The sequence below is a fragment of the Lactuca virosa genome, chromosome 6 (genome assembly GCF_052849685.1).
Source record: "Lactuca virosa cultivar CGN04683 chromosome 6, Lactuca_virosa_CGN04683_v6, whole genome shotgun sequence".
Taxonomy (NCBI): domain Eukaryota; kingdom Viridiplantae; phylum Streptophyta; class Magnoliopsida; order Asterales; family Asteraceae; genus Lactuca; species Lactuca virosa.
The window spans coordinates 31696865-31715300 of NC_136431.1; the positions used below are offsets into that span (position 1 = coordinate 31696865).

At 36.0% G+C, this 18436-nt stretch overlaps 2 protein-coding genes across 3 annotated transcripts; both read left to right on the top strand.

Annotated features, from left to right (window-relative positions):
• Positions 1–7379: 7379 nt before the first annotated feature.
• Positions 7380–12081, top strand: SUV2 (protein dimerization). Of its 2 annotated transcripts, none has more exons than XM_079057025.1 (12): positions 7380–8033; positions 8242–8280; positions 8480–8598; positions 8703–8755; positions 8903–9240; positions 9392–9460; positions 9534–9616; positions 9715–9966; positions 10061–10167; positions 10245–10414; positions 11058–11266; positions 11340–12081. In XM_079057025.1, exons 1-12 carry the CDS (start codon positions 7482–7484, stop codon positions 11644–11646), a joined length of 2298 nt encoding a protein of 765 aa, XP_078913151.1. In that variant the 5' UTR covers positions 7380–7481; the 3' UTR covers positions 11647–12081. The 2 variants fall into 2 exon arrangements, with proteins under 2 accessions (XP_078913151.1, XP_078913152.1); XM_079057026.1 differs by lacking the exon at positions 11340–12081 and adding an exon at positions 10501–10582 and having other exon boundaries at positions 11058–11259.
• Positions 12082–13891: 1810 nt separating this feature from the next.
• On the top strand, positions 13892–16956 carry SCAMP5 (SCAMP family protein). Its single transcript, XM_079056666.1, has 12 exons — positions 13892–14069; positions 14650–14766; positions 14884–14946; positions 15042–15075; positions 15161–15283; positions 15374–15436; positions 15550–15643; positions 15733–15778; positions 15865–15932; positions 16080–16128; positions 16326–16391; positions 16682–16956. Exons 1-12 carry the CDS (start codon positions 14016–14018, stop codon positions 16712–16714), a joined length of 810 nt encoding a protein of 269 aa, XP_078912792.1. The 5' UTR covers positions 13892–14015; the 3' UTR covers positions 16715–16956.
• Positions 16957–18436: the final 1480 nt, after the last annotated feature.

An 18436-nucleotide genomic window follows, 5' to 3' on the forward strand; every position in this document is an offset into this window, starting at 1 on the left:
AAAGTCAGTTATCGTAAATTCACTATTTACGTCACGCAGTGTCGTGCCGGTTCTGTCGCGAAACTTCGACAGGCCTTAACCTCTTCGTTATAACTCGGATTTCGACGTTCTTTATATGTCCGGAATCCTTGTCACGACCACTACAACTTTCTTTATCGATATCGGGCTTGTATAACATTTTATTTTTGACGCTTATTTTTATCCTTTATTTATTATATTATTATAAACAAGTAATAAACACACAAAAGCACATAATTCACATAATATTCGAGAAATTCCTTTTTATTACTTTAAAATGAGTTAAAATGGTTGACCTAGACTATTACATCATCTACTAATGCTTAGCCCATAAACACGTGCGTTACAGATTGGTAGTTAGTGAAGACCATGTGGGGGTTTCCATGGCAGTGGGTTAAGACCCTGGAGGGTTTCCAGGGCACCCAGAGTAAGACCCTGGAGGGTTTCCAGGGCATCCCTATATGTTATATGCATGACTTGTGTAGTGGATACGGTTTATGTAACATCCCAAAATTTAGAAGTATGATTGAAGGACTTAAGTGTAAATTAAAGAAGGTACTCGACGAGTAAGTACACTTACTCGTCGAGTCGGAGTAGGTTCTGGTCGCGAGTTAAGTGACCAACTCGCCGAGTCAGCAGCTGGACTCGACGAGTTGGTGCTGAAAAGAGAAAACCCTAATCTTAAGGGTTGCACCCTATTTAAAGGACCATATGTCCTCCCTTCAGCCTCCTTATTGCCCTTGAGAGTCAGTAAACCCTAAAAATCGTGTGAGCTTCCATTGTTAAAGAGATTTGAGCTTTGGAGGAGGAATATTGAGAAGGAAGCTTGAAGATCAAGAGGCTAGCATCAAGGGTTTGGTGTAGATCCATAATCTACTTCAGCTTGGGCACATTTTGGAGGTAACAAGCTGTTACCTTGACTCTATTGCATTTATATTTATTCAAGAATGAGATTTGGGGCCATTTTGGCATGTTAAGGATCTATTTCGGGTTAGGGGTCTAGATTTGAGGTTGCTACTTCAGATCTAGACTTGTCTTGGTCCAGAAACTCACAAAGTATCAGCCCTTGGTTTGTTGGTGAAGCATCCTTGTCTTCAACCTTAGCCCTGGAGTGATTTGGGCTTATAGCTCCTTGTTTCCACGTAAAGTTTGCAACTTTACGTGAGAGTCATGCCCTAGAAGAGTGGATCTACAGTTTGGAGCCCCTGCATGACTCGAAAAGCCTCTGTATGAATAAAGGACTGAAGGGACTCGGCGAGTCTGTTCTTGGACTCGGCGAGTCTGTTGAAGATAGGCATGAACTCGACGAGTTGGAGGAACAACTCGGTGAGTCTGTTGAAGATTGTCGTGGACTCGGCGAGTCTGTTCTTGGACTCGGCGAGTCAGAACGCAAGACCCCAACCCCTTCTGGTTAAGACTCATATCAGCGAGTTGAGTGATGACTCAGTGAGTTGGACATTAGGACTCAGAGATTGTTGAACTCGACGAGTCATGGAGTGACTCGGCGAGTCGAGTTGTGATATAAGAGCTTTCTGAAGTTGGGAACTCGGCGAGTCAGCGGGTTGACTCGGCGAGTAGGGTCAATCAGGAAAGTTGACCTTGGCCAGGACTTTGACTTTGACCAGTTTGACCTTCAAGGGTATTATGGTAATTTGGATATTTATGTCAATGGATCATTGATGGCTATAGGTGTTGGAGTTTGGGGCAGTGCTTCAGGATTGTGCTTTCGTGGTTCGGTTCGGTAGTTGCAAGGTGAGTTATGCACACTATACCCAAGGGTCTAAGGCACCAAGGCCGACCCTTTGATTTGTTATTTGAGTTAGTTACTGTTGTGATATGTTAGTTAGCTTCTTGGTAGATAGGATGGCTTTATGATGGTATGTTCTGTTAGCTGGCATCCTGGTAGATAAAATGGCTATATGATGGTATGCTCTGTTAGATTGGTATTCTGGTAGATTGGATGTGGCTATGCTTAGTGACCTGTAGTTGGTCTGACTGTCTGTATGCTGGTAAGAGATTACCTGTTATATGTGCACGTGTTGAGCAGTAGTAGAGGGTATTCCATCCCGGTAGGATGATAGGCCCTAGTATGTTGTCTTGTAGACTGTTATATAGTTATTCGATTTGGAAAGGAAGGGCCCGACTTGATCGCAGCGCACACACCCATGTTTTCCGCATTGACTGACTGTGGGATGAACTCTGATAAATGTTTTTAACTAACGATGTTTTGGATGTTTGGATTAAATGATATTTATGTTTTGACTATAATAAAAACGAAATTTTTACCCGTGATTTTTGGGTCGTTACAAGTTGGTATCAGAGCCTTGGTTTTAGGGATTTGGGCATACTTTCGGGTGTGTCTGAACTCAAACTGAGGATCTGTAAAGTTCTTAAAAATAAAAAAATGTTTTCAAGGAAAAAATTTTCTAAGATAAGAAAACATGTTGATTAATTTTTCGTGGTTTTAAGAGAAAGGGAAACAAAATGTATTTTTTCATGAAACTCGAATCCCCCTTCCATTCCCTTTACCTCCTAACTCAAAAACCCTATTTATAGTATTATTTATATTGCCCTTCCATTTTATTTCGCTCCCTCTGTAACATCCCAAAAATCAAGGGTAAAAATTTCATTTTTAATATAACTAAAACATTGATACCATTTAATTCCAACATTTCGAATCATAGTCAAGTAAATCATTTATCAAAGTTTATCCCAAAATCATTCCTTGCGGAAATCGTAGGTGTGTGCACTGCGATCAATCCGAGCCCTTCCTTTCCAAAACGATGATACCTGAAACCATAAACAAAACCTGTAAACACGAAGCTTAGTGAGTTTCCCAGAGCATACCATACACGCAATCCACATATCACATATCCTGTTAGCTATAGAAGCTACATGTATCACATATCCTGCTAGCTATAGAAGCTACCTTGTGACATCCCCTAATTTCTCGGCCAGAAAAGACCGATTTAATTTATGCTTTTTAAAATAAAATCAGAGAAATCTTTTCAAAAGATGTTGCAGAATTGGTCCCCAAACAACATATGATAAAAGTTTATCAAAACCCTTCATTAAGAAGATATATATTTTCCATATATATCAAAACCTCGGGATGTCATGTTTCGATACAGATCAAAAGCATAAACAAGACATTATAAGCCTTACTACAGTTATTTACAACTACTGGCCTATAATCCAAAAAATCTCACGTCATCCTCCGACTAAGCTCGGGGTCCACTACCTGTAATCATAAAAAAACTGAGTGGGTCAGGCTTGGGAGCCTGGTGAGCATATAGGGTTTTCAACCCACAGTAATAATAAACTTATTAAGTTCACCAATCAACAATAACCCTGATTATCCGTTTCCGTTATCCTCACTTTACGTCCCTAAACACTTTTCACAAGGGACCTAGCCTAAAGAATATGATCGGGATGGACACTACTGCTAAGGGGTTTCCTCAGCCATACATGTCCTAAAGGCAACCATGAGGGGGATGGAGTACAGCGAATAAACACCCAAGTTCATTAACACCTACAGGTTGCGGGCCTGCTAGTGCTTCCCACTGGACTGTCTAGAAAGTTCGTGGTCGTCATCCAAACTCCGCTAGATGACTGAATCACAAATCACAACGAGGCCTCTCATCACTTTTATTTTATCACACATCACTATCTACCCATGTTCTACCCAACATATTTGTAGATAAAAATACATATACAGTTTAAAACTTGTATAAAACATCAACTCAATAGTCACATCACTATCTACCCATGTTCTACCCATGTTCTACCCAACATATTTGTAGATAAAAATACTATACACTCACTTGTTTTGATGATAATCGGGCAGCAATTCGTTTCCTAAAACGTTCGTTTCTAATAAAACCGGGAGTTTTATTGAGAAACCGGGCTCTGCAAGGGTCGGGCTTCGAAACCGAAAAGATAAATTTTTCGGGCTTCACGGGCTCTTCGTGGCGTATTCTGGGGCTTATAATCGATACCAGGGCTTTGGGGGATTCTAAGATGAAGAAAATATGAAGAATGGGGTGAAAGATGGCAAAATCTCAAAAGTATCCGAGAAGGCTCGCAGGACCCTTCTATTTATAGGGGTCCGAAGTCCTGATTCGACGGCTGAGAAGGAATCCACGCGTCGCAGATCCGAAGCTCGCAGGGGGAGGGCTCGCACGAGGCTGCACGTGCGAAGGCCTCGGTGGCAGTTGCTGATTGGACCGCGGACTCGTGACCCATGTGCGAGGCTCGGAGTCGTGGCACCGTTTGCGAAGCTCAGACGCGTCATAGAGGGGTACGAGGCAGCTCCTGATTGGCCGAGCCTTCGGTCCGAGGAGAAGGTGACACGCGTCGACAGGTGGCCTCGGTTGACTCAACAGAATTTCGGATGACTCAGCCTTATTTCGGACACGTGGCACATGCGAGGCGAGGACACGTGGCCGAAGTCCACCTATGCGAAATTCCTCGGTTTTCGCGCCAAAACTTCTAAAATCCATAACTTTCGCATACGAGCTCTGTTTTTGACGTTCTTTATATGCACGCGTAGGTAAAATTACGCTCTACAACTTTCGTTAAGACTTCGTCGGCTAATTTTGACTTTAATTTTTAAATTGTTATTTTTAACAGACCGGGACAGGAAATCCGTTAAAAATTCATAACTTATTCATCCGACGTCCGTTTTCGTCAGACTTTTTACCGTTGTGATACTAATGACGAGACCTTCGATTCTCGTTTAGGTCATGTCGGCTATAATCACTCGATCTAAAATTCGAGTTTTTAGCTGTCTACTGCTAAGCTGAAACTTCGAAAAATCATAACTTCCTCATACGAAGTCAGATTTGGGGGTTCTTTTTATACTTACTCTCGGTTTAACGAACACTACAAGTTTCGTTTAGATTACTAAGGCCAAAAAGTAGTTTATCAAAAAATCACTTTTTACGACATTCGGCCCCGTGCCGGTTTGTCGCGAAACTTCGACAGGTCATAACTTCTTCGTTATAACTCGGATTTCGGCATTCTTTATATATCCGTAATCCTTGTCACGTCCACTACAAGTTTCTTAATAGATATCGGCTTTATCTAAAATTTAATTTTTGACGCTCATTTTTATTCTTAATTAATTAAGCCCTAATAATTAAGCATAAAACACATAATTAACATAATATTCACATAATTCCTTTTCATTTCTTCAAAATGAGTTACAAAGGTTAACCTAGACTATAATGTCAATATAAATGCCTAGCCTAGAAACACGGGCATTACATACCTATAACACATACGTCATGCATACAAAAACCTGTAAGGATGTCGTAGGCTCCCCCAGGGTCTTACACCATTATACCATGGGCTACCCTACATGATCTTAACCTAGGAATGCCATGGGCTACCCCACATGGTCTTACATCCAATTTCCACGGGCTCCCCCCCGAGGTCTTCCCAACACAATATCCCCCGAACCTATCCTCACGGTCCAATCATAACCAAGAATTATGTATGTTATTGCATGGAAGACCCCGGGGGAGCCCGTGGCAATTGGATGTAAGACCATGTGGGGTAGCCCATGACATTCCTAGGTTAAGACCATGTGGGGTAGCCCATGGCATAATGGTGTAAGACCCTGGGGGGGAGCCCACGACATCCTTACAGGTTTTTGTATGCATGGATTATGTGTTATAGGTAGCTTATATAGCTAGCAGGATATGTGATACAGGTAGCTTCTATAGCTAACAGGATATGTGATATGTGGATTGTGTGTGTGGTATGCTCTGGGAAACTCACTACGCTTCGTGCTTACAGATTTTGTTTATGGTTTCAGGTATCATCGTTTTGGAAAGGAAGGACTCAGATTGATCGCAGTGCACACACCTACGATTTCCGCAAAGAACGATTTTGGGATAAGCTCTGATAAATGATTTACTTGACTATGATTCGAAATGTTAGAATTAAATGGTATCAATGTTTTAGTTATATTAAAAATGAAACTTTTACCATTGATTTTTGGGATGTTACACCCTCTCCTTCTGGTTGGAAGAGTTTAGGATACAAATCATACGATACGAACATTAGACTAGAGGGAGTGGGTGCGGCCTGGACCACACTCCCCTTGCTACATAAGCACAAACACCGCCCTTTGGTGCGGTAGAGAGTGCAATGCGGCCTTCCAAGAGAGCACTTTTTCAAACAACGTGATTGGTTCATTTTTCTTACATCCCTCTGATTGGTCTCTTTTATTTATTAAAAAAAAATAAAAAAAAAAATATCCAAGTGTGGCACCACTCGTTAGGTGTGGTATGAAACCACACTTTTATGGTAACGAGTGAGGTGACGCCTGGAGCCTTACAATTTACAAATTGAAGAATGGTTTGGTGGGCCATCATCATTAATCATTAAGGTGCTGTTTGTTTTTTCTGAGACAATATGTCTGCAGTCTGCGGACCACATCTGTAGACCTCTGCAGTAGAAGAGGCGGACCAAACGTCTGCAGTCTGAAAAAAGAAGACTGTTTGTTTTTTTAACATCTGCGGGCTACTAAAATAAACTGAAATCTAAATAAACTGATTTTTTTAAAACTTCAAAGTGATTTTTTAATATTTTTATGACTTCGTTATAAATAATTAACAAATCTAGATCAAATTTTATGTATTATTGTATAAAAAATAAAAATAAAAATGGTATGAATTAACGTATATATTTGATAAAAAACCAACAACTTTGGTTGCAAAGTTATAACTAAACATTATAATTAGGGATCAAAGAATTTGATACATAAATTGATGGAAATAAACTTCGAATTTTTCAATTAAATCCATTAAAAACGTACCATAAATATTTTCTCGAGAAATTGACGATACTGTATTAAATAATGTTTTACAAAATTTGACAAAAAAATATAAAAATATATATTATGATTTTTTTTTCATATTTATATAAACAATTTCAACGACTATTCTTGTAATAAATATTTATTTATAAATTTGTCAAAAATATCATGTTTGTATTATCGAACGTTTTTTTTTAAGTTTTGTAATTTTTTTTTCAAATTGTTTATCATTAATGAAGTTGGAAAAAATATAAATTAAAAAAACTTTAAAAAAATAAAGATATATGTGTTTTTTTTAGGCTAGAAGATGTCTGAAGATGTTAGAAGACTCTGGTCCACATCTGCGTCAAAAAGAGGGCGCGCAGACATTTTTAGGTCTGCAGTCTTCAAAAAAACAAACAGTCTGCTAAGTCTGCGAGGCGCAAACAGAAAAGACCACTCAAATCTGCGGACAAAAAAACAAACACCACCTAGGCAGTCCCTCGGGCACGATAGCAAAAAGATTAAAAGAACTAGAGTGAGTAGGTCTTCCAAATTCAATACTATCTGTTCGTTTCCCCCCAAAAGCTTCCCCAATTACGATACGCTCTCATAAGAGTATAGTCTGCTTTCAAATCAATCACTCCTATCACCAACAATGGCGGGCGAGAATGATTTTGAAGAGTGGGATGAAGAATTCTTGAAAGAAGCTATCAAATCCACCGAAGCCGCCGTTTGTTCTTCTTCCTTAAACCCTATCCAACCGCCACCAAAATTATTCCTGCCGCCTCCGCCACCCCATTATGCCCCTCACATCAGTTATTCTCCTCCTAGAGAGTTGTCTCAGAGAGTCAAAGAAGATAATCACAGAAACTTTCCGGTTATGGGTTTCGATTGCCCAGTCTCGTTGAATGGAATCAATCGAGGTCTCACTACTGCGCCTTCGTTTCCTCATTCTTCTCGATTGCACGACGAGGAGAAATGTTCCAAACAGCAGGAAATCAATCAGTTGAAGGTTTCTTCTCCTAGAGAGTTGTCTCAGAGAGTGAAAGAAGATAATCACAGAAACTTTCCAGTTAAGGGTTTCGATTCCACAGTGTCGATGAATGGAATTAATCGAGGTCTCAACAGTGCGCCTCCGTTTCCTCATTCTTCTCTATTGCATGACGAGGATAAATGTTCCAAACAGCAGGAAATCAACCGGTTGAAGGTTTGAATCACACGCACACACTTGATTGTTTCTTTCATGTCAGTTTCACTCTAGTTTTGTGGATGAAGCATTACTGTATTACATACACCATTGTATGATGGAGCATTTATCAATGAAGTTGTTTGTGCAGAATCTTCATAACCTCCACCCTGGCTAGAGATACAATTACCAGTTTTAAGTATTTTTAATTAGCTGTTTTTTTTTGCAGGAAGAGTTGGGAAGAGTATCGAAGGTGCTTACTAACCTGGTATGTTCCGTTGTATTTCTATCCACAAATTTGTATTAAGGATATGCTTTTAAGGGAAGTTAACTATCACAGATTAATTAACAAACTTTCCAACATATAAAAATGAAATCATTTGGTAACACACCAGAATTGAAGCCTGCTCACGAGCCTTGTTAAGCATGATCTAGTAATGAACTAATGATTGTTGATTCACTTCCAGGAACAAGAGTGTTTGGAGCTCAGGAAGGATAGAGAAAAGAATGAGAAGCATCTTAGATCTGTACTTCCAGTAAATGGATCTAAAGATCCTGAAGCTTTATGTACAAATAAGTCAAATCTGTGAGTAATATCTTCCTTCAGTTGTGTTATAACTGTCTTCATAGTTAACCATTATGCAGATCAAATAGGTCTTACATTGCTGTATGTCTGCTTTTATGTGGCAGGAAAAATAAAGATCCTTTTGAAGACCACACTATCATTCATCCGGGAACTAAAGGTACTCAGATCAAGTTATCATTTTAGCTCTATGGAATTGTTGTATTAAGGTTTTGTTGGAAATGCACACAAAAACTGTAATTTGTAGAGTTTATAATGTTTTTTCAACTTTTATTGCTTTTTGGGTCTTAATTTGAGTTATGATTAGGTGTAATACCCTGCAAGGCTGTGGGGGTTCAGACTGATGATGATGAGTTGATGATAAAGAAGAGCTTATCAGTTACCAATCATTCAAGAAAGTTGGCAGACATTTGGGAACCAGGAAATGATCAACAACCAAGAAATAACCTCGTTTCCAAGTTGTTTGTTGCATGTGGAGCAGATCTACAGGTCTTATTTGGTTGCTTAGGTTTGAACATTCCATCTAAAAAAACCACAACCAAAATGGAATCTTTTAATCATGATCTTTTGGACATGGCTCCAAACCATCATATTCAGTCTGTTGAAGCTGCAAAAGTATCTCATCTCTACTTAACATTGACAAAGGTAGGTATTAACTATTAAGTTACATCGAAAGTGCCATTTTCTTTTATATTCTTTAGTGAAATATGAGCATGTCGTTAATTATTCTCACAAGATCTGCAAATGAGAAATATGTTTTTTTACTGATTATCTCTGATGATTGTCACCTGTGCAGATTAGTTATGATATAGGAAGATTGGACGATTTGTTAGAAGCATTGGTTACTCTTTGTCATGTTCAAAATGTGAGTTTCATAATTTGATCACCTTTGGTTTTAACTTTTATGTTGCTTAAAAACTTTTTTCTTTTCTCAACAGAAGACGATTGTTCACAGATCTCTTTGTGTGCTTCATGTGGTTTTGAAACACATTTTCGTTATGGAAAACAAAGGATGCAGCAGGTATGGGTGCAATCAAAACTTGCTCTCTTTTATTCTTTGTTGGTGATGTTCTTCGCCTTATGAACTTTGATTTGATCTCTCCAGTGTACTGTGCTCAGGGACAATGTCATTGTTAATGAAAAACATTCTGAAGTCAGACATCTGTTTCCTGATAATCCACATCATCCAGTCCTTTCAAGCTTGATAAATGCTAAGAAGGTTGGTGATTCTTCCTCATTCAAATGGTTTTCTTATTATCAAACGATGCATCAAATCATCATGACACATAGTGAAGAAGTTATAAGAGTGGAGGCAGTTTCTATAATGAATATTCTTCTTCTAAGAACCGATGCTTATAAAGAAAGGAAGATGTAAGTTTCATTATCCATCCCATGATTTTTTTTATTGACCATAGTACCCTTCTTCAAGTATTCTGAGTTGTTTTATTTCTTCTTCTCAAGGTAGGTATGGAGAGGTGCCAGTCTTTGAAACTATTTCTCAGCTTTTAAGAAAGGAAGCTGGGGTTGCTGTGCAAAAGCAAACTGTGGATCTTCTTTACCTCCTGCTAAATTGTAATTTCACTTCTTTATCTCATTTTAATCCTAAAAAGATTTTCATGAAGTGACATTGTTGATGTTTTGTTGTAAAGGTCCAAGTTTAATGTTGATGTTCTGTTCATCTTGTAAAGAAGAGGGGACATCTTCTGACATTCCAACCACAAGTACCGAAACTGCCCCTGCATTTAAAGGGACAGGTGCTATACTAGAGGGTTTAGCCGATTGTCTAGCTTCCCGTGGAAATGGTGCACCAAAAACCTTGGTATGTTATGTTTTTTTTTTAATCCCTGATGTTATTGGATATTTAGGTACTGTTTCTTTTAACTTATTGGGCTTAATGTAATGTAGATAAGACTCGGGGGTTGTTTCTTTTTTCCCTCATCAAGTCCTGAATGGGTAATGATGTCTGTCTGGATAAAGTGTTGTATACGTAAGATCTGTTGTTTTTTCTAAACTAGATAAACCATCTTAATGAGACTAAATGACAATTTTATCCTTATATATCAAGAATTTTTTTTCAGAATATTCATCAATCCTAATAATATTTATAAACCTTAACTTGAGAGGAAAAAGAAGAATAATTAGGTTAGTAGGTAAAAGGTTGGTGTCTTGATACATTAATTAAGCCCTATTGTTTTGGCTTAACCCATTAAATCATTGTAGATAATGTTGTTCACATTGTATTAATCCCATTAAATAAAAAAGAAACAGGCACCAAATCCTGCATGGGTAAAGTGGCTGAATGGATGATGATGTATGTATGTCTAGATAAAGTTTTGTATATGTAGGGATGTTTCTTTTTTAGACCAAATAAACCGTATGAACATACGAGGCTAAAATACCATTTTACCCTTATTCTGTCTAGTTTTTTTTTTTTGGTTAAGCCATGAAGTTATTGTGTTCAGGTGTTGAAACTGCAAAGGAATGCCATCATTGTGGTGGCTTTCTTGGCATCATCAGGGAGACGTGGGTTTGAATTTTTGTTGGGACGTGATCCTTGTAGTAGAAGAAGCAATTTTCTATTTTTGATTCTACAAGTTTTGGCATCTGAAATTGATGTAGAAGAAGCATCCTCCTCCTCCTCCTCCAAGGCTTGTGATGATTTCAGAGAAAGGTAGAGTATTACTTAAACAGAAGATATGTGAGAGTTTTGTTGTTGTAATATATTTGTGGGGGTGGGGGTGCAGGACATTGGTGATACGTGAGGCGTTGATTCTTTTGAACAGAGTGGCATCAAATCCTCAATACTCAACACCAGTTTTGCGTCTTCTCACAAACAGAAGAGGAGACATGGCATGCCTGACCATTGACATTGCTACCAGGTTATCTAGGAAACCCCTCAATTGCTTGTGGCATCATCAAAAATCTCTTGACACTATTTCAAAGCAGATGAGGGAATCAGAGATTCCGGATTTAGCTCGCATTTTTAAAAGGAGAGTCTTTAGTTTCTTAGGGGATCCCCTCCCCTCTGCCTCCGCCTCCGCCTCTCATTAGAAAAATAAATAAAAAAACTTACTTGCCCCAAATCCCACACTTTTTTGGAAACCAGTTTTGTGTCTTTACCAGTGTTGTAAGTCTTTTTTTTTTTTTTTTTTTTTTTTTTTTTTTTTTTTTTTGTATCTAGATTTTAGATCAAGGCAGGCAGGCAGGGCATGTTGTATATATTATGGGTGAAAGCTTGCAAGTCAATGTGCCTCTTGAGCTCTTTTTCAGATTTCACTTTTTATTTTTCATGTTTTTGTTTGGTTTCTTCATTTTGGTTAGGACAAAGTTTTCTAGGATTATTTTTTTATGGTGGGATATGACAAATGCAATTTGAATAGATGAGTGACTGAGAGCCTGTATGTCTGTTATTGACTTTCCCCCTCCCCCCATAAAAGAATAAAATGGCTGAGAGGTGAGACAAAAACAATGCACATTTTGTTTGTATTGGCTATTGGCTATTGGCTATTGGCTATTGACATTTGACAATCACATACATCATTTCAATCCTAACTTAGTTCACCTTCAACTTGGTGCAGGCATAGTCCATCTTGTTTCCTTATTTCTGGAGCACTACATTCGTAGTTAATGATTTCATCCTGTTTATGGATTAACCAACTTAATAGATCATGATATCACACATCTGTTAAAGGATCATAGTTCGTCCATACCTGGACTTCAACTCTCAGCTTATTGTTTTATGAACACTTTCAAACAACCTGATACCTCTCTAATGACATGTAACTTGTTAGAAAACTACTTACTATTTACAACATTGTATGTTAAACAGATTCACTTAAAAATATTAAAAAAAAACTTTTGGGAACTTAAGTTGTTTTCCTTAAAATCCGTTACATAAAACATGAATTCCATTATAAACTACTACTCTTTAACTTTTTAAAACTTGGTTATTATGAAATTACAATCAAATTTGTATCAAGACACATTTGTCGTCATCCCTATTTTATTATACAAAATAATTCATGCATTTTACAAATTGACGTTGTAAAAGGAATCATCATGTCTAAAAACTGGCATGGATATTATTATGAGAAATTAAATATCATCCTATTTTTCTTCCTTCCTATCTATTTGAAATTATGACAAGTGTCAAAAAATATAATTAATTTTTTTTCAAAATATGGTACTTTTCATTATTTTCATGTGGATAGGATAGATAAGTAGGAAGAAAATATAGGAGAATATTTAATTTCTCTATTATTATTATTAATTTAAAAATATATCTCAACATCACCATCATTCTTTAATGGGCATATTGTGTATATCATGATGCTTTTTATATGCTCAAAATTAATGTTTCTTTTTTGGAAAGCAGAAGAAAGAGAGTATAAATCTAAAGAATCAACAAACAATAAACGTGGATCAAGTAACCAAAGTCGATTTAAAGAAATGATGGTGATGGATGGACACAAAAGGCAAAGTTGAGGACATGTGACAAAAGTCATACTTAATTTCACTCAGATATGGCTTTTTGTAACAACCATTTTGCTAATGATGATTATCTAAGAATTTCATTATTTAAAGGTTAGCTAAAAATATGGTACAAAGGTAAAAAATGTATGTAAAGAAAACTACCTAGCTATTTCGAAATGGATTAACAAACACTCATGATAAAAACACCATCGCGAGAGTGTGCACCATTCATGGACATGCTCTTTCGTTTGTGAGGCCGTTCATCATTCGCGTTGATGAATGTTCTCTTAGGGATACTTCAGTTTAGATGGTAATATATCCTAAAAAGCCTAAAACAACAATAACAATACATAATAACACAAAAAGGCAAAAACAAACTCTTCGGGTATGTTTGTCAGGTAGGCTGTGAAACAATTTTACTTGTTAAATTGACTAAAAAATGAAGCATCATTGATTACTTGCTTGCGACTGGAGCACATCGACAACCGATCATCCACATGTGCAAAAAAATAAGTTGGTAGAAAGAAAGTTTTAATAAGTCAAACAAAATATGATAGTTTATCCAATACAAAAACTGGGTGAGTTACTAAATCGAAAAAAAAAATTGTAATATATTTTTTCTATTTTATCCTATTATAAATGAACAGTTATTTTTGAATATATTTTTAATGCTGGCATTCAATTTGTTTATGATAGAAATTCGAAATCGGCAGAAAGTCGGGATTGAATTTTGAAAGACAAGAACAAGTTAAAACGAAATATTTGAAAACTTAAGGGGCCAAAAATCGAAATATTGGCACATCCCGCTTTATGCACCGATAAACAAAAACGATATTCATACGCACACAGTAACAGAGTGAGAGACGAAGTAACAAACCACTCTTTAAGGAATTTATTTCTGCAAAGAATTTAGGTGCAGTTTCTACAGAAGAAGTTAAAATTCAGCCATGAATCGCCGCGAAGATCCGAATCCTTTTGATGAAGAAGTCAATCCATTTTCGGTAACCTCTACTCTAGATCTGCCTACTTTTTGGCTCTTAGATTGGGTTTTCAGTTGTTTTTTGGTGTAATTAAACGTTTTTTTTTTCTATGTAACATTAATGTGTGCATATTATTAGCATTTTGGGATGTGCATGTTGTTTTGTGGTAATTTGAGTATTTCTTTTGTCGTAGATCTGAGGTAATTGATTATGAAAATTTAATCAATTATGTGTAGCATTATAATGTATTTCTAAAAAAAAAAATTCAGAAATGAGTCCAGAAAGGTTTGATTTTATCGGGGATTAATTGGCGCATTAATGCCACATTGCAGGCCGGATATGGCTGTGTTTTTTATATTAGCGTGTACACACACATAGATTACAGATATATGTCTGGAATCAAATTAATAAAAAAAGAAGTTCCTCATTTCTCATAATATACTCAATTATAATAAACAAAATTGTTTTCTCTATCGAAACGCAAATTCAAACTTGTGGCCTCCATTATATAATATTGAATGTTGTAAGGGTGTATTCGTTTAAAGGACCAAACTCCACCCCCTTTTATTTATGGATCATTAAATTTATGACCTGATTGCAGAATGGGGATGCTGCTGCTCCTGGTTCAAAATCCCGTGTTCCTCAGATGGTTGCTAGTAGTCTTGGTTTTGGTCAAAAGCATGATGCAACTGTTGATATACCCTTGGATTCAATGAATGTAATAATAAATTTATATCATGAATCATCTTCATTACTTCCTTTTAGTTTGATCTTTTAAGTCTCTGTTGGGAATGGGATGCATTGCTTATTTGCTTAATGTGTCATCATGTTCCAGGATCCAAAGAAAAAAGAGAGAGAACTTTCAAACTGGGAAGCCGACTTAAAGAGAAAGGAAAAGGTTGGTTTTACACTTGTTTTGGTAATATTTATTCAATATGTAGGCATTTGAGAACTCTTTCAAGTTACTTATTGGCATGTATCTTACACTTACAGGACATCAAACGAAGAGAAGAAGTTGTTGCTGGTGGTGAGTATTGTTGGTTATTATTATTTTTTTATAACTGTTGGAACTATTCTAAACATTACTCTGATTAATTTATATGTGGAAACAGCTGCTATCCCCACGGATGATAGAAACTGGCCTCCATTTTTTCCAATAATCCATCATGATATAGCCAATGAGATACCCGTTCATGCTCAAAAGTTGCAGTATTTGGCTTTTGCAAGTTGGTTAGGTACGAATTAAGATTTTTACTGCTTATCATTTATTCTAATTTATTTACAAAAGCGAATGCATTAAAATAATGTTTTATTTTGGCATGCAGGTGTAGTTCTGTGTCTTGTATTTAACATGATAGCAGTGATTGTCTGTTGGATTAAAGGCGGTGGTAAGTTTCTAGTTTTTAGTTTTTACTTTTTATGCAGCAGATTAAACTGATATGAAATCGTAAGGCATTGTGTGTGAAGTTGAGAATTTTATTGGTTTCCATTTACATTACAGGTGTGAAGATATTTTTCCTTGCAGTAATCTATGCACTTCTTGGAGTACCCCTTTCGTACGTATTATGGTACAGGCCTCTGTATCGTGCAATGAGGTATATACCTTTTTTACCTTTCCCAGTAAAAAGTAAAAGCTAAAAAGTAAAATTACGAATAAGACTAAAGTTGGTTTGTTGATTTACAGGACTGATAGTGCTTTGAAATTCAGTTGGTTTTTCTTGTTTTACTTGGTGAGGAAGCATGTCAAGATTATACCTTTAGTGTATGTGTATGTTGATTTCAAATAAAATTTAATTCTATTTGAATCCATTTGCAGATCCATCTTGGGTTTTGTATATTTGCTGCTATTGCTCCTCCAATAGTCTTTGAGGGGAGGTCATTGACGTAAGTTCTGTTTCTTAACTTCAAACCCCACACGCACACACACACACACACACTATATGCTTATAATTTCTTTCTTTCTTTTTGGCTTCTAAAAGTGTATGTAATTATTCATTTACATTTTTTGGTGTATTTGTTTTTAATCACCAGGGGAATCCTAGCTGCAATTGATGTCTTTTCTGACCATGCATTACCAGGGGTAAGTCCTAAACCAACATACATACATAATAAATACAAAGTGCCAAAGGAAACAATAATTTAAAAACCAAGTTGTGGAATTAGTTTCTACTTGACCTTATATATGTCTATCTTATTTTGAAACAGCAGAAAGAATGATTTTTGAAATTGTAAAACTTTCTAAATGCTAATCATAACCATTTGTTGTTGTTGTTGCAGATCTTCTATCTGGTAGGATTTGGATTATTTTGTGTAGAATCACTGCTAAGCTTCTGGGTACTTCAGGTTAGATACTCATACTAGTAATTTTCAGCTCTTCTGTTAAATGCATATTTATTTATGCAACCATGTTTCATTTTTCACCACTTTGTGCAACAAAAATGGACTACTTGTTACCTATTCATGCAGTAATATTTTTAGCAAACTAAATCAATAAAAAAATGATAGGTGAGGTTTTTGGAACACCTTAAACATGGTTGCATAGTTGGTGTCAAAAACCATTTTATTGCATTAATTGGTAAAAAAGTAAAATGTATTTGTGGTGATGCTTTTTGTTTGGTTTATACTTTATACAGAAAGTTTACATATATTTCCGTGGCAACAAGTGAGCATCTGAGCCCGTTTTGTACCTATCCTATCCAACATTCTTGTGTGCGTCCACTTCCAACTTCCAAGAAGCAAGCATGATTTATGATACTACTACTAGTATATGATGATGTATAATTGATTGATTATATTTTATATATAGAAACATAACATAAAACATATATGTGTATACTCTCTCTCTCTCTCTCTCGGCTACCTTTTGACTTTTGTTTTATAGGCTTCTTATACACAAGTCATAAGTATATATACCTCTTTCACTTGCTTATTTGGTTTTCAGCAAAGCGACCAATACACTGTTCCTTAACTCAAGTATCTATTTTTACAATGACATAAAATCCTCAATTATGTCCAAATTTTCATTTTTGGTATTATGATCAGTATTAACAATTTTAATATTGTTACTAATATTGATTAATTATATAATGTTACAATTCAATTTGATGATTCTATTTTTCAAAACATCTATTTTAGGATTTATGGATCAACACATATACAATATCATATAAGAAATCAAGTTTGATAACCTTTAACCCACTAAGAATAATTTTAAAATGATGGTTTTTTTTTATGCTGACATGTAAATAATGCCTAATGATAAAGTTGAATGTCTTACTAAATATATCAAAACCCAGTAAAACAAGGTTTTCAATCCTTGTATGTGCTTTTCCAAATTGCGGGTTCATGTCCATCTTCATATTTATTAGCTTTTCAACACAATGCAAGTATGATATAAAGACTTATAATTATTTGGTTTGTCAAAGAAATTGAACCAAACTTTGGGATGGAATTAGAGGAAATTTGTGATTGATGACTATGTATGTATGTATGCATGAATGTTTGAGGTGATCATGGACTAACGTTTCAAACCATTGTAACCTTCTATATCACATCTAAGACACGTGGATTTAGGAGTGGTTTAAGATTTACCTTTCCAAAAAAAAAATCTAAGGTTAAAGATTAAAGAACCACATTTTTTTAATCTTTTAAAATTATTGACTTTTGCACCAACTAAGGATTCTATTCTGAAACATAATTTATTTATTTTAATATAATGACATTTAGAAACACAACCAAAACAAACATATAGCAAGCCAAGAAGGTACTCCCTAGATTTCTTGAGTTTAAGTTTTCAGTAATTATTTGATCCAAACATTATGAGATGCCGAATTTGTTGTTCATCCATATACATAGACATACACCATTGCGATTTTGCACGGAACTTAAGAAATATCATTTTTATGAAACACTGTTTGACCAAATTAAGTCAAGTCAGAAGAAATTCCATAGACTCTTTCTTGTACATATAGCTTTTAAGCTTGTACACTAGTATACTTGAAAACATAATTAATGCGTAGTACGCATTTATGAAATTGGTTTGAAATGGCAAAAAGGAAATGGAATTTTTGCAAAAATAGCCCAAAGGTTAAGTTGGTTGGCAAAATAACAACCCCAGGCTCAATAATACCCTCATCCTCAATCAACCAATACCTTGATGCCACATGTCATGCCAAATATCCAAACTGCATCAAATAACAACCAAGCTTCTCCATGCCTATTGTTATCACAAATGCCATCACCTCATCTCATCTTCAACACCCAATCTTTTCCTCTTTTTTTTTTTTAAAAAAAAAAAAAAATTCTCATAATTTTTTTTTATCTTCTGAAATGACAAAAATACCCTCAAATTTTCAAAAGACACCACAACCATGCCCACTTATCCTTTC